The sequence below is a fragment of the Callithrix jacchus genome, chromosome 13 (genome assembly GCF_049354715.1).
Source record: "Callithrix jacchus isolate 240 chromosome 13, calJac240_pri, whole genome shotgun sequence".
Classification (NCBI taxonomy): Eukaryota; Metazoa; Chordata; class Mammalia; order Primates; family Cebidae; genus Callithrix; species Callithrix jacchus.
Genome location: NC_133514.1, coordinates 61057694 through 61070354, shown reverse-complemented (window position 1 = coordinate 61070354; position 12661 = coordinate 61057694). Strand labels below are relative to the sequence as shown.

Genomic DNA, 12661 nt, shown 5'->3' with positions numbered 1-12661 from the left:
CTGAAACTATATCTTCTTTCTTCCTGGTACTAGAAATCTTCAACTATCCAGTAAAAAAATGGATTACATATAAAATAGATACGAGTACTATAAAGACAAAGAGGGACCAACCTTATTGTCAAGTTGCTAATGATCCCCCCAGGGGAGAAAGACATAAATAAATGCTACATATGTGCTTAATTAAGTCTTTACAAGTTATAGTGAAAAGATCAATTCTTCCCATGTAGCAAAAAAGACTGGAGATGGTAACCGTGGAATGAAATCTTAAAAGATGAGATATGTATGGGGGTGGCTGTAGAAAGAATTCCAGGCATAAGGACACATGTGAGGGCATAAAACGTGTTAGAGTAATAAGAACACCAGTAGTCAACAAGGAGAAATTGTTGCCCAATTTTAAAATATGGCCAAGGAAGTCATTTTGGGAAGAAAATTTTTAAATTGCTCTATTGTAACTTGTCAATTATTTATAGATTTTAGTATTTCAGTTGAACATATATTAACATAATATGGTCCAGACCAACTCCATGATAGAGATAAAATACCAAGAAAGATACATCCCTACTTTCCCAGAGATAACAGTTTGTGGGTGGACAGACATTGATTAAGTCAAGCTAGATTCATTTTCAATGTGAAAAAATACATCCAGTAAACATTGTTTCTTACTAATCTATCAGTAGATTATAGATTATAGATAGGCAGGCAGAGTTTGCTCACCACTATTTGGAGTAGTTTGACATAGCTGATGCAAGAAAATAATCACATGAATCACATTTTTGTAGAGAAGATTATACAATGCAAAAAGAATGAATATACTCAAGGAGAAATTTTGCTTTCATCTCTAGAAATAGGATTACCTATTAATAGAACAATACAATAGAATCAATATGGTACAAGGCCAAGTGTTATAAGTAGTATTTGGTGAAAGTTTCTTAAAAAGATTAAAGAAGCCATTCATCTTTTGAAAGGAGCAGGCCAAAATTAAAACTCAGCAATAACTTCAAAAGACCTACTTAAAACATAATGGCATATGGGGTTTTCTTTCAGCATAATGAAATGTTCTGGAGCTAGAGGTGACGGTTATACAACATTGTGAATGTACTAAATGCCACTGAATTGCACACTATAATTTTATGTTTAATTTTGTGTGTTTAATTTTATTTTAAACTCATTTTAACCTAAGTATTTCAGTTTAACCATTTTAAAGTGTGAATTTCACCTCAATTTTAAAAAATGACAAGCAATGAAGTACTGTGTTAAAATCAGTAGAACAAACCTAAGAAATACAAGCAGAGAATCCTGACTAAACAGTTGAAAAGGATTAAGAGAAACTAATACTTCTGGATAACATAGCATAAAAATAACAACCTACATATAAATTATTTTTAAAAAATACTGCAGTAAACTAAGTGTACTTGTAAATGTTTAAATAATATCAATGAATTTCCAGGATAGATGAGCAAGTCTTTAATTTCCCAGGTATTCAAAACCAAAAGTAGGTTATAGTCTACACTAACAGAAATTTGATTAAAAACTAGCTTTGTTTTCTTGTCTGACAGTGTATTAGATTTAAAATGTCATAGCTTCACTTTTTCTCTAAAAGTAACTCCTCCTATCACAGTGTACAGATGCCTCAGGAGGGATATTTTGTAATTAAATGTTATATGTCACCCCCACTCCTTATGTATTTTATAGGTACCACTTAAGGAACTCCTGAATGAAACTGAAGAAGAAATTAATAAAGCTCTAAATAAAAAAATTGTTTTGGAGGATACTTTAGAACAAGTAAGTAATAAAACATACAGCCATAAAAAGCAAAATTCAGATTTTAAAACCTAAAATTAAATGTTGTTTGTGGTTTCTGATTGCTAAGGAATTTTTTTAATAAAATTATGAAAAAATGAGAATTGAGTATACCCTTGACAGAAATATTTGAAGAAACTTGTTAAGAAATGTAAACATTCTAGCCTTCTCATGATCACATATGAAGTGAGATGAAACTAAGTAAATTTTCTTTTTTTTAATAGAGAAGTGCCTCTAATTTGAGATAATTTAAAATCACTTTTTATACTAAAAGAGGTTTCAAGTGGCTACCTTGAAAGTAGGCAAGTATAATATGGGGTTAGAGGCTAATTAGCTGTGATAGATTAAGAGGTTTCTTTTTACCAAGTTTTGCATTCTGGATCATAGAGTTTCAGGAGAACTCAAATTCCCTTTGCAGTCTGTTTCCAAAAGTAAATTTTAGATAGTTTCTGCTTCTGAAATCCTTAATATCACCTACATTCCTGAAAAGGAAAATATTATTATTGTCTTTAGTAACCTTTAAACATTGTTAAGAAAAGTTAAGCTACTTCTCAAACACACACACAAACAATATCATTTATAGGACACCAAGCAGTTAAAGGAAACCACTTGTTAATTCAACTCTTCAGGAACTGCTGTGATGTGGCTAATAGATTTCAAGATATAAAATGAAATTGTATGTTTTCTCAGAAGAGAAGCTTGTTTATTTTTTCTCATCTGGAAACAAAACCTATGACATTTCACAAATAGTTATGCTAGTAACCCACAGAAAGACATTTTTCTAATATTAATAAATTCTATCAAAACTTACTTTGTATTGGAATTTTAACATTCTCAGAAAAATAGAAAAAGTTGTAACATTATGTAAGTGAGGAGTTTCATCACATCATACAATTATTACTACAATTTGAGATTTCTAAAATATCTGTGGAGAAAAGATGAGGAATTTGGACTGCTACCTAGGAATGATGATTATTTGAGGTGAAGTCTTCCTTTAGCCTGCTTCATTTTGATTTCTGTTTTTTGTTAAAATGGGTACTGAAACCTGGAGATTCCCAAAAGGTATGAATTTGAAACAACAGGAATTTCATGTCCAAAACATCTTTCAGACTGACTTGAACTTTTTAAAGTCTGTAGGAGGGGAAATGTGGGGGAAAGTTATAAAAAGCCTATGATAGACTAGGCCCCATGTTAGTGTCCTAAAGATAAATACATCCTTCAGGCACTCCCATTTAGAGAAAAGGGCTAACATTGATACAGTTATGCTCATCAGATTTTTAAGTTGACAAAACCCTTTGGGTTACAGGAAAACATGGCTTAGAGGGGATGCAACTGAACATGTTAGGAGACTTAAACCAATGTATAGTAGAAATAGAGGGAAGGAAACAGGTTTAGGAAATGTTAAGGAGGTAGAACCCAAGGATTTCACGGCTGAATGTGCACGCTTGGGGAGAAAGAGGTATCAACATGACTTCCAGATTTCTGATGTGAGCAACTAAGTGGATTATAGTGCTGTTAACCTAGAGGAAGAAAACTGAGAGCAGGGTGTGGTGGGGATGGTGTTGGAGATGTTGAGCTTGCTGTCTGTGGGACATCCAGGAGGAGGCAGAAGCTGTAGATTCAGAGTATAGGAAGGAAAACAGGGCTGAAAATAAAATTGTGTGTGTGTGTGTGTGTGTGTGTGTGTGTGTGTGTTTCTTAGCATGCAGATAGTTAAAGCAAGCAAATTTCCCAGATATTAGAGTAAGAGTGAAAGAGATCACTTTCGCAAGTGAGTGAGTGAGAATACCACCAAGATCAAAATCCTGAGAGAACATCCACATCCATAGTACAAGCAGGGAAAGAAACTACAAGGAAGATTATGAAGGACCTTCCAAGACCTAGAAGAAAGCAGGAGATTCCAAGGTCTTAGAAACCGAGGAAGGGTTTTTTCAGAAGGGAGTGATTAGTGACCACAAATGTTACTCACATGTCAAATAAGATTAAATCTGAAAGTCACTCACTGGCTTTAGCAATTAAGATATTACTGGTAATATTTGCAAAAATGGTTTCATGAAGCAGAGAAGCGAAAAACCACATTACTGTGGATTAAAGTTTAAATGGTAGAAAGATACAATAGTATGAATGATCTATTCTTCGTGGGCTATTACAAATTAAGACTACCACAAATATTTGAGTCTGAGGAAAAGAGGTAGATCGATAGTTAGAAAGGGCTGTGTGGAAATGATTTTTGGGTTTTATGGTTTGGGTTTGGTTTTGGCAGGGATGAGCATTGTTTGGTTTTAAAGATAAGACGGGGAGTACAAGGTACAGTTTAAAAATTAGGAGTAAAAGAGATAGATGGATTAGAAAGTAGTCCATGAAGAAATAGGAAGGCATGGGCCAGGTACAGTGGCTCATGCCTGTAATCTCAGCCCATTTTGAGGCCAAGGCAGGCGAATAACTTGAGCCTAGGAGTTCAAGACCAACCTGGCCAATATGGTGAAACTCCATCTCTACCAAAAATACAAAAATTAGTCACACATAGTGGCACGCACCTGTCGTCCTCAGCTCAGGAAGCTGAGGTCGGAAGATCACTTGAACCCAGGAGACAGAGGTTGTCATGAGCTGAGATCACACCACTGCACTCCAGCTTGGGTGACAGAGTTCCCCTCCCCCCCCCCAAAAAAAAGAGAAAAAGGAAGGCATAAGATCCAGTGAAAAGTTAGAAGAGTTACCTCTTAATCAGGAGAAAAGTGGATACGTATCCTGAAACTAACTGGAAAGTAGAAGAAAAAGTCTCAGACAAATATATTCATTGGTTGGAGAAACAAAGTGATGGGATTCCGGCCTGGTGACTTCTGACTATGATAGAAAAAAAATCATCTAATGAAATAGTCATGCCTTGGTATTCATGGGGCATTGTTTTCAGGACCTTCCTCATGTATACCAAAATCCTAGGATGCTCAAGACCCTGCTATGAAATAGTACAATCATGTTTTGCTTAAGCATGGGGATACATTCTAGGAAATGCATCATTAGACAATTTTATCTTTGTGATAGACACAAAACTAGATGCCGTAGCCTACTACACACCTAGGCCATATGATATGGCCTGTTGTTCATAGGCTACGTATCTATACAGCATATTATCATACTGACTACTAATAAGCTATTGTAACACAATTATAAGTATTTGTGTAGCCAATTCTATCTGAACAGAAAAATACAGTAAAAATATGGTAGAGATTATTGAAAATGGCACACCTGTATAGGGCACTTACCGTGCATGGAGCTTGCAGGACTGGAAGTAGCTCTGAGTGAGTCAGTGTGTAAGTGGTGAATGAATGTAAAGACCCTGGACATTACTGTACACTTAGGCTATACTAAATGTATATAAAAATGTACTTTCTTCAATAATAAATTAACCTGAGCTTATTGCAGCTTTTCAACTTTACAAACTTTATTTAACTTTTTGAATCTTATAATAACACATTGTGCAACTGTATAAAAATATCATTTATTTATATCTTTATAAGCTATTTTCTGTCTTAAATTTTTTTAATTTTTTTGTTTTACTTTTTTAACCTCTTGTTAAAAACTAAGGCACCAACACACATAGTACCCTAGGCTTACACAGGGTGAACATCATCAAGTTGTCACTAAGCAATAGGCATTTTTCAGCTCCATTATGATCTTATGGGACCACAATCAAATATGTGGTTGTCATTATGCAGCATATGATTGTATTTGCATGAAACTATGTACATCCCTCCATATACTTTAAATCATCCCTAAACTGCTTGTAATACCTAACGCAATGTAAACATTATGTAAATAGTTGTCATACTATATTGTTTAGGGAATAATGACAAGATGAAGTCTGTATTCAGAGCAGATGCAATTTTTTTCATCAATATTTTCCACCATAGTTGGTTGAATCTATGGATGTAGGACCCACAGATACAAAGGGCTGACAGTAATTAATGATATCTTCTTGTGTTATAAGCAACTTGAGGGCTCTTTATTGAATGACTGAGGAAAATACTGATGGAAGTATGCCAAATATTAATAGTGGTTCTTTGGGGGTTGCACAATTATTGATGATTATTATTTTCCTTATTTTTTCTTTTACTTACCACAATGGAAATGTGTACTTTTGGAATTAGAAAAAAAAATGTTTAAGTAATTGATACAGCTTCAGTAGTACTGACATGGAAAGTAGAAGCTGCTCAGAGATGAGTTAACATGGTTTGACCCACCATGAGGATCACTGGAAGTTCTGGTTACTTGAGTATCTATTGGTGTTATTATAGGAGAGTTTAAAACAACTTGTTTAACTTATTAGTGACTTCAGATAAAACATACCTTTAGAAAAAGTTCTTAATGTTAGGTCTGGTTTTGAGTTCTGGGCACATGCTTGTTGTATATGTCACTACCCTGTGTTTTACCAAATAATAGCTTAACTAAATTTTAACCCCTGGATTTTTTTAAATTTTATATGTGTATAGAATTATCCTTTTTAAAAAAAAGCCAGCCATTTATGCATTCTGCAATTTTATGTTTCCTGTAGGAAACAGTTTCCTCTTGGTATCACTGAAAAACATTCTATATTAATTGCTGACATCAACTGGTATCAGCACTTGCCAACAAGAAATGAACTTGAGAAGCACTTTTTTCTTTTAGTTTTAGTTTCAACTGATCTTAAAATTCAAGCTTTAACAAGATTAAATGTGGTTACTTTATTACTTTTTGAAGGAATGCAAGACTAACTAATAGCAAGCATCCAATATAATTAATATAAGCAATTCTTTTTAACATTTTAGAAAGTGAACATACAAATGAAAAGCTAAACAGCTACAGTAGATATAGTCTAAATAAAGCTTGACTTCAAATCCAGAGGCAAAAACTATTTATGAGTAAATTAATATAACAATATTAATAATATGTATAATATATATCAGAGCTTAAAAAGCACTCCCACAACAACTAATGGAAAAACAGATATTAAGATCCTTAATTTGAGGTTTCTTTGAAATTAATTTCTCTTTGGGGAATAATAAAATTTTTGGACAAACGATAGCTGAGAGTCTAAAAGGAATAGAAGAAGTAACATTGTTCAGTTAGTTGATTGATAAAATAAAAACTCTATAACTTGTAAAACATCTTTGATGTATAGTTGTGATCTCTCAACCAACGTTTTATTTCCCAGTTGAATGCAATGATAACAGAAAGCAGGAGAAGTGTGAGAACTCTGAAAGAAGAAGTTCAAAAGCTGGATGATCTTTACCAACAAAAAAATAAGGTAAGAACTTTGCTACAGTTTCTGTAGGTTATCCAAAGCTATGTCATGATTGATTGATGAGTCACATATTCTGACATCAAAACCAAAACCTTTAAGCTGTATATATATACTATAACTATGTTGGGTTAGTTTTCTCTGCCAAAGAATCTCTCCTACCTTTCTATAGAGATTTAGTTGTTATGTACTGCTAAAGCCTGAATCCCAATAAGGTCTTTTGAATACATAGTTGTCTACCAAAAGTCATTGCAAACTGGCTATCCTTATCAAATTTCAAAGACCATTTACATGCAATCTAGAAGGTGGGTAAAATAAAAATACTGATTCTCCACCATTCTACCACCTGACCAGCATTTTACTTAAAGTATTCAGATGACTCTATTCAATACCACTTACACAATTCATGTGAAAATTTTAACTATGCCAGTATTTTTCACTTAGTTATGGCAGCAAAGTATTAGGAATTGAAAACTTTTTTCTTGGCCTGTATTATATTTAGGACCTATTTGTTTTCTTAAGCAGTGTGAAATTTTTAGAAAACACACCACATAATGTAATGTAAATGTGAATATAAAGCATTGGTAATCATCTTTATTTTTCATCCATCCTCCATGACAGTGCTTGAGTTTACTCTCTGATGCACTTAAATGAAAGGCTTTATGATACTTCATCTTCACAAGAATTGATGAATTTGGGCTACTTTGCCTGTGCGTAGTTAATACATCTGTGAAATAAGGACTTGGATACTTAGATAAGGCCTCCTTGAAGCTCATGGGGGAAAAAATCTTAATTAAAAGATCATAAAATTTTCTGTTGTTCAGACTGGAAAATACTGCTGAATGAATCCTATACAAGCTTTTTGAAGAGGTCACATTTAGTGAATACTTCCAACTCACCAAAAAACTGAAGAACTTCACTTACTAAATTCTAGCCAGTTGACCTTGACACCCTAAAAACCGAACCAATTTTATTTAATTTCGGCATCTTTGAGAATACAATAACTTTTTAATTTTTTAAAGGAAAAATATTTTTTGTTCATAATATAAATGCTCATTATAAACAATAGAGAATCGAGTAAGAAATGTATAAAATGGAAAATAAAATGTACCTTGTAATCTACCATAATCCCATGACTAGAAACAATGGTTAAAGTTTAGGGAGTGTCTTCCAGATAAACAAACATGTATTGTTTTAATGGTACCAAATTATACATAATTTTTCAAAATCTGTCTTTCTCAAGAAAAGATATCATGGATATCTTTTCATACAAATGTAGAGAGAGCAATCCTTCTATTGTGTTTTTATTATATATATGTATATATAAAACTTATTTAGCAAGCCCCTTATTAATATTTTCCCTAACTTTTCAACTGACAAATAATGTTGCTGTATCTTTGTATATCTTTATGCATTTTTCCATTCTTTCTCTTTGATAAATTTCTAAAGCAGAACCTTTGAATTGAAGGTTTTATATATATATATGTTAAATTTTAATAAATATTTTCAAATTAAAAAAATAGAATCATTTTGTGTGTGTGTGTGTGTGACAGGGTCTTGCTCTGTCACCTAGGCTGGAGTGCGGTGGCACAATCTCAGCTCACTGAAACCTCCACCTCCCAGGTTCAAGTGATTCTCATGCCTCAGCCTCCTGAGTAGCTGGGATTACAGGTACATGCCACCAGGCCCAGCTAATTTTTGTATCTTTAATAGAGATGGGGTTTTACCATGTTGGCCAGGCTGATCTCAAACTCTTGACCTCAAGTGATCTGCCCACCTCAACCTCCCAAAGTGCTGGAATTACAAGCATGAGCTTCCACGCCCAACCACATATGTTTTTATAATATGGAATTCCCTTTTTTTTTTTTTTTTGTATTATCAACTTTATTAAAATTTCATGAGGAACAGAAAAGCCACCATGAAATTTTCCCTTTCCAAAATCCACAGAAAACATGCATACATAAACATTTATTTTAATTCCCAAAGGAACATTTTAAAGTCTCTTGCATGTAACACAGTAAACTCTTGAGAATACAAATGATGCAACTTGATTTTCTTTAAATGCTTTGCGTAATTGTTTTAAATCTACCTAGAGTATACAGAATGTGAATATCAAGAAACCATAACGGTGACTTTATCCTGATAGGAAGCAGAGGAAGAGGATGAAAAATGTGCCAATGAGCTTGAGTCCTTGGAGAAACACAGGCACCTGCTAGAAAGTACTGTTAACCAGGGGCTCAGTGAAGCTATGAATGAATCAGATGCTGTTCAGCGGGAGTAAGTTTATCTCACCAAGATTTAAATGTTTATTTTCAGATTATTGATTTAACAGTTCTATAAAATTAGATCATTTTTATTTGCTTTACTTTATATTATAGAGCTATTTGGCATGGATAACTTGAGAACTTTCTCTATCAACAGGTACATTCTTTTAGTATTACAGTTACTGTTCACCAAGAAATTGTTAATCTTTTTTTTTTGAGACGGAGTTTCGCTCTCATTACCCAGGCTGGAGTGCAATGGCGTGATCTCGGCTCACCGCAACCTCCGCCTCCTGGGTTCAGGCAATTCTCCTGCCTCAGCCTCCTGAGTAGCTGGGATTACAGGCATGCGCCACCATGCCCAGCTAATTTTTTGTATGTTTAGTAGAGACGGGGTTTCACCGTATTGACCAGGATGGTCTCGATCTCTTGACCTCGTGATCCACCCGCCTCAGCCTCCCAAAGTGCTGGGATTACAGGCATGAGACACTGCGCCCGGCCGAGATTGTTAATCTTTAGATCTAGTTAATACATGGCTTTTAATCCCTGAAAACAACATAAAATTTTAAATCAATTCAAATTGGCTATTGGTTAGTGAATTTTAATAAAATTCCATTAAGGTTTAATAAACTCCACTAAGCTCATGTTTTTATTTCCTAGAAATTATGTATATTATATAGTAAAATGTAATTATACTATAAATTATAGTCAGTCTACTATAACACAACATATGTCGTCTCAACAGTTATCATGCTGTGCAAAATCATGCAATAACAATCACAGGACCTGTGGGAAAACTGATACTGAGGCACAGCACTAAAAAGTTTCATCAGTAGTCAGGGTCAGTGGCACACACCTGTAGTCCCAGCTACTCAGGAGTCTGAGGAGAATCACTTGAGCCTAGAAGGTCAAGGCCATTCTGAGCAACATAGGAAGACTCCATTTCTAAAAACATTAACTCCATCGGTGACACATATAAACAAACATAAGAACCAAACAAAAATGTTAGCACAATGATACACATGCTTAATGGTTAAGGAGTACATAATGCTGCAATGAATATGGGACTATTCATCTTAAAAAGACCTCTAGTTTGATTTGGGAAACAAGCATGCAGAGAGCTACAGCCTGTGAGTTACTGTAGGATGGAAAATTGCACCATCAGTACTGGATGCATGTGGCTCATTACATATGCAGCGCACTGAGTAGCTGATGTATATTTGATATGTGTGCTTATGTATCTGTATTCCTTTGCATCTGGATTCAGCTGGATGCAGTTTTCTGCACTCACCAAGTATTTCTCAGGAAAGAAATTGGCATGACCAAACAAAATTTGCCAGATTACACTCATATTTCCAAACAAACATAAAAGAACTGCCTATATATTCTGTTGTATTTCTTAGAAGTTCTTTATAATCAAATTATACCTTGTCAGGATCTCCATGTCAGTTTCCCTTACAATTTTTAAAACTTACATAGGAGCCAGATGCAGTGGCTCACGCCTGTAATGCTAGCCCTTTGGGAGGCCAAGGCGGGTGGATCACGAGGTCAGGAAATCGAGACCATTTTGGCTAACATGGTGAAACCCCATCTCTACTAAAAATTCAAAAAATTAGCTGGGCGTGGTGGCACACACCTGTAATCTTAGCTACTCATGAGGCTGAGGGAGGAGAATCACTTGAACCCAGGAGGTGGAGGTTTTAGTGAGCTGAGATCGTGCCACTGCACTCCAGCCTGGGTGACAGAGAGAGACTCCATCTCAAAAAAAAAAAAAACTTACCCAGGAAAAGTTTTAGCCACGCAATAAAATAACTACAACTACAAACAGTGGTATTCTTTCTTTAATATTCTCTCTCTGTATATATAATGCTCTTGTGCAACTAATATAAAATCAATATACTGAATAATCCATAGACTGTACATTTTTGTAAAATACATATTTTTTAAGTCTTAAGTTGCCCTCAAATAACTGAAAAATGTCCTACTTTGAGATTGCAAGTATAAGTCTTGAGAAGGTCATTTCTCTTCACTTCTTTATTTGTAGACCAAGCATAGAAAACTTGAAGTTTATTTGGCCTGCAATTTTATTGGTTTTAATTTGAATTTGAATACCTACAAGTAAGAGTTCTATTCCCCTATTTGCAAATTTTTGTCTTGCCCAGAAAGCATTTGAGTTTACAATCCCTTTGGAGACTCAGTTACAACCCTTTACTCCAAAGCTTTATATGTTAAAACATGAAGTTTTGGTGCTCTTTTGTTTTGTTGATTGCAAATGATCTGAAAACATTTTTATTTCTCTTTTAATGATTGATAATGGGACTTCTACAAATTATACATATAGCATGCACCATATAAATCAGTCACAGTTTGGATTTATTGAATGTGGAAATGGGAAATGAGCTAACTAGAACTGATGTTATTAATTTTTTTCCTGGACAACTTAAACAAGAGTTTTTGTTCTACAGACACCAAATAGTTATGCAAACCACGAGTGAAAAAAGACGGAAAGTGGGAAATAACTTGCAACGTCTGATAGAGATGGTTGCTACACATGTCAGGTCTGTAGAGGTAAGTATGTGATGGTCTTTCCTACATTTTAAGAAAGGATTTTAAAACTTTGGTGTTATTTCTGCTTTCTTCCATAAAATTAAATGATAAATTTTATTTCTGTTTAAAGTATGATCTAGCAAAAATTTTCAGAAGAATCTTCTGTAGTGGTATGGCAGTGTGATGCAGAGAGACACGTGCATTTTATTTTATTTTATTATTTTATTTTATTTGCGATGGAGTTTCACTCTTGTTGCCCAGGCTGGAATGCAATGCATGATCTCAGCTCACTACAACCTCCACCTCCTGGGTTGAAGCGATTCTCTTGTCAGCCTCCCAGGTAACTGGGATTACAGGAACCCACCACCATGCCCAGCTAATTTTTATATTTTTAGTAGAGATAGGGTTTCATCATGTTGGCCAGGCTGGTCTCAAACTCCTGACCTCAGGGGATCCACCCACCTTGACCTCCCAAAGTGCTGGGATTACAGGTGTGAGCCTCAGCGCCCAACCCATTTGTGCATTTTACAAAGTAATCTATTGCATTTCCATAAACAACATATGATGCTATTTATTACATCAACAGTGTGTAATGTTGCTATGCCAGGCCATGTTCTACATACTGAAAACATATTTAGTATATTTACATTAGTACCTTTAGGGTTTCATTCAGCTTAAGATGAAAGGGCATACCTTAGGACAATTATTTTTCATTTTGGCAATTTCATATAAACACAAAATGAAGTATTTCAGAAGCATGAGGTTTATTTACTTT

The 12661-nt window shown here is 34.5% G+C and overlaps 1 protein-coding gene across 2 annotated transcripts in view; it reads left to right on the top strand.

The window, feature by feature from the left end:
* NDC80 (NDC80 kinetochore complex component) overlaps nt 1-12661 on the top strand; it is a 46771-nt gene that overhangs the window by 29287 nt on the left and 4823 nt on the right. For both annotated transcript variants that reach the window (XM_002757095.7, XM_078346911.1), the window contains exons 13-16: nt 1693-1782; nt 6992-7084; nt 9225-9355; nt 11805-11907. In XM_002757095.7, the coding sequence (XP_002757141.2) occupies nt 1693-1782; nt 6992-7084; nt 9225-9355; nt 11805-11907 (417 nt within the window). The remainder of the gene's footprint in view (nt 1-1692; nt 1783-6991; nt 7085-9224; nt 9356-11804; nt 11908-12661) is intronic.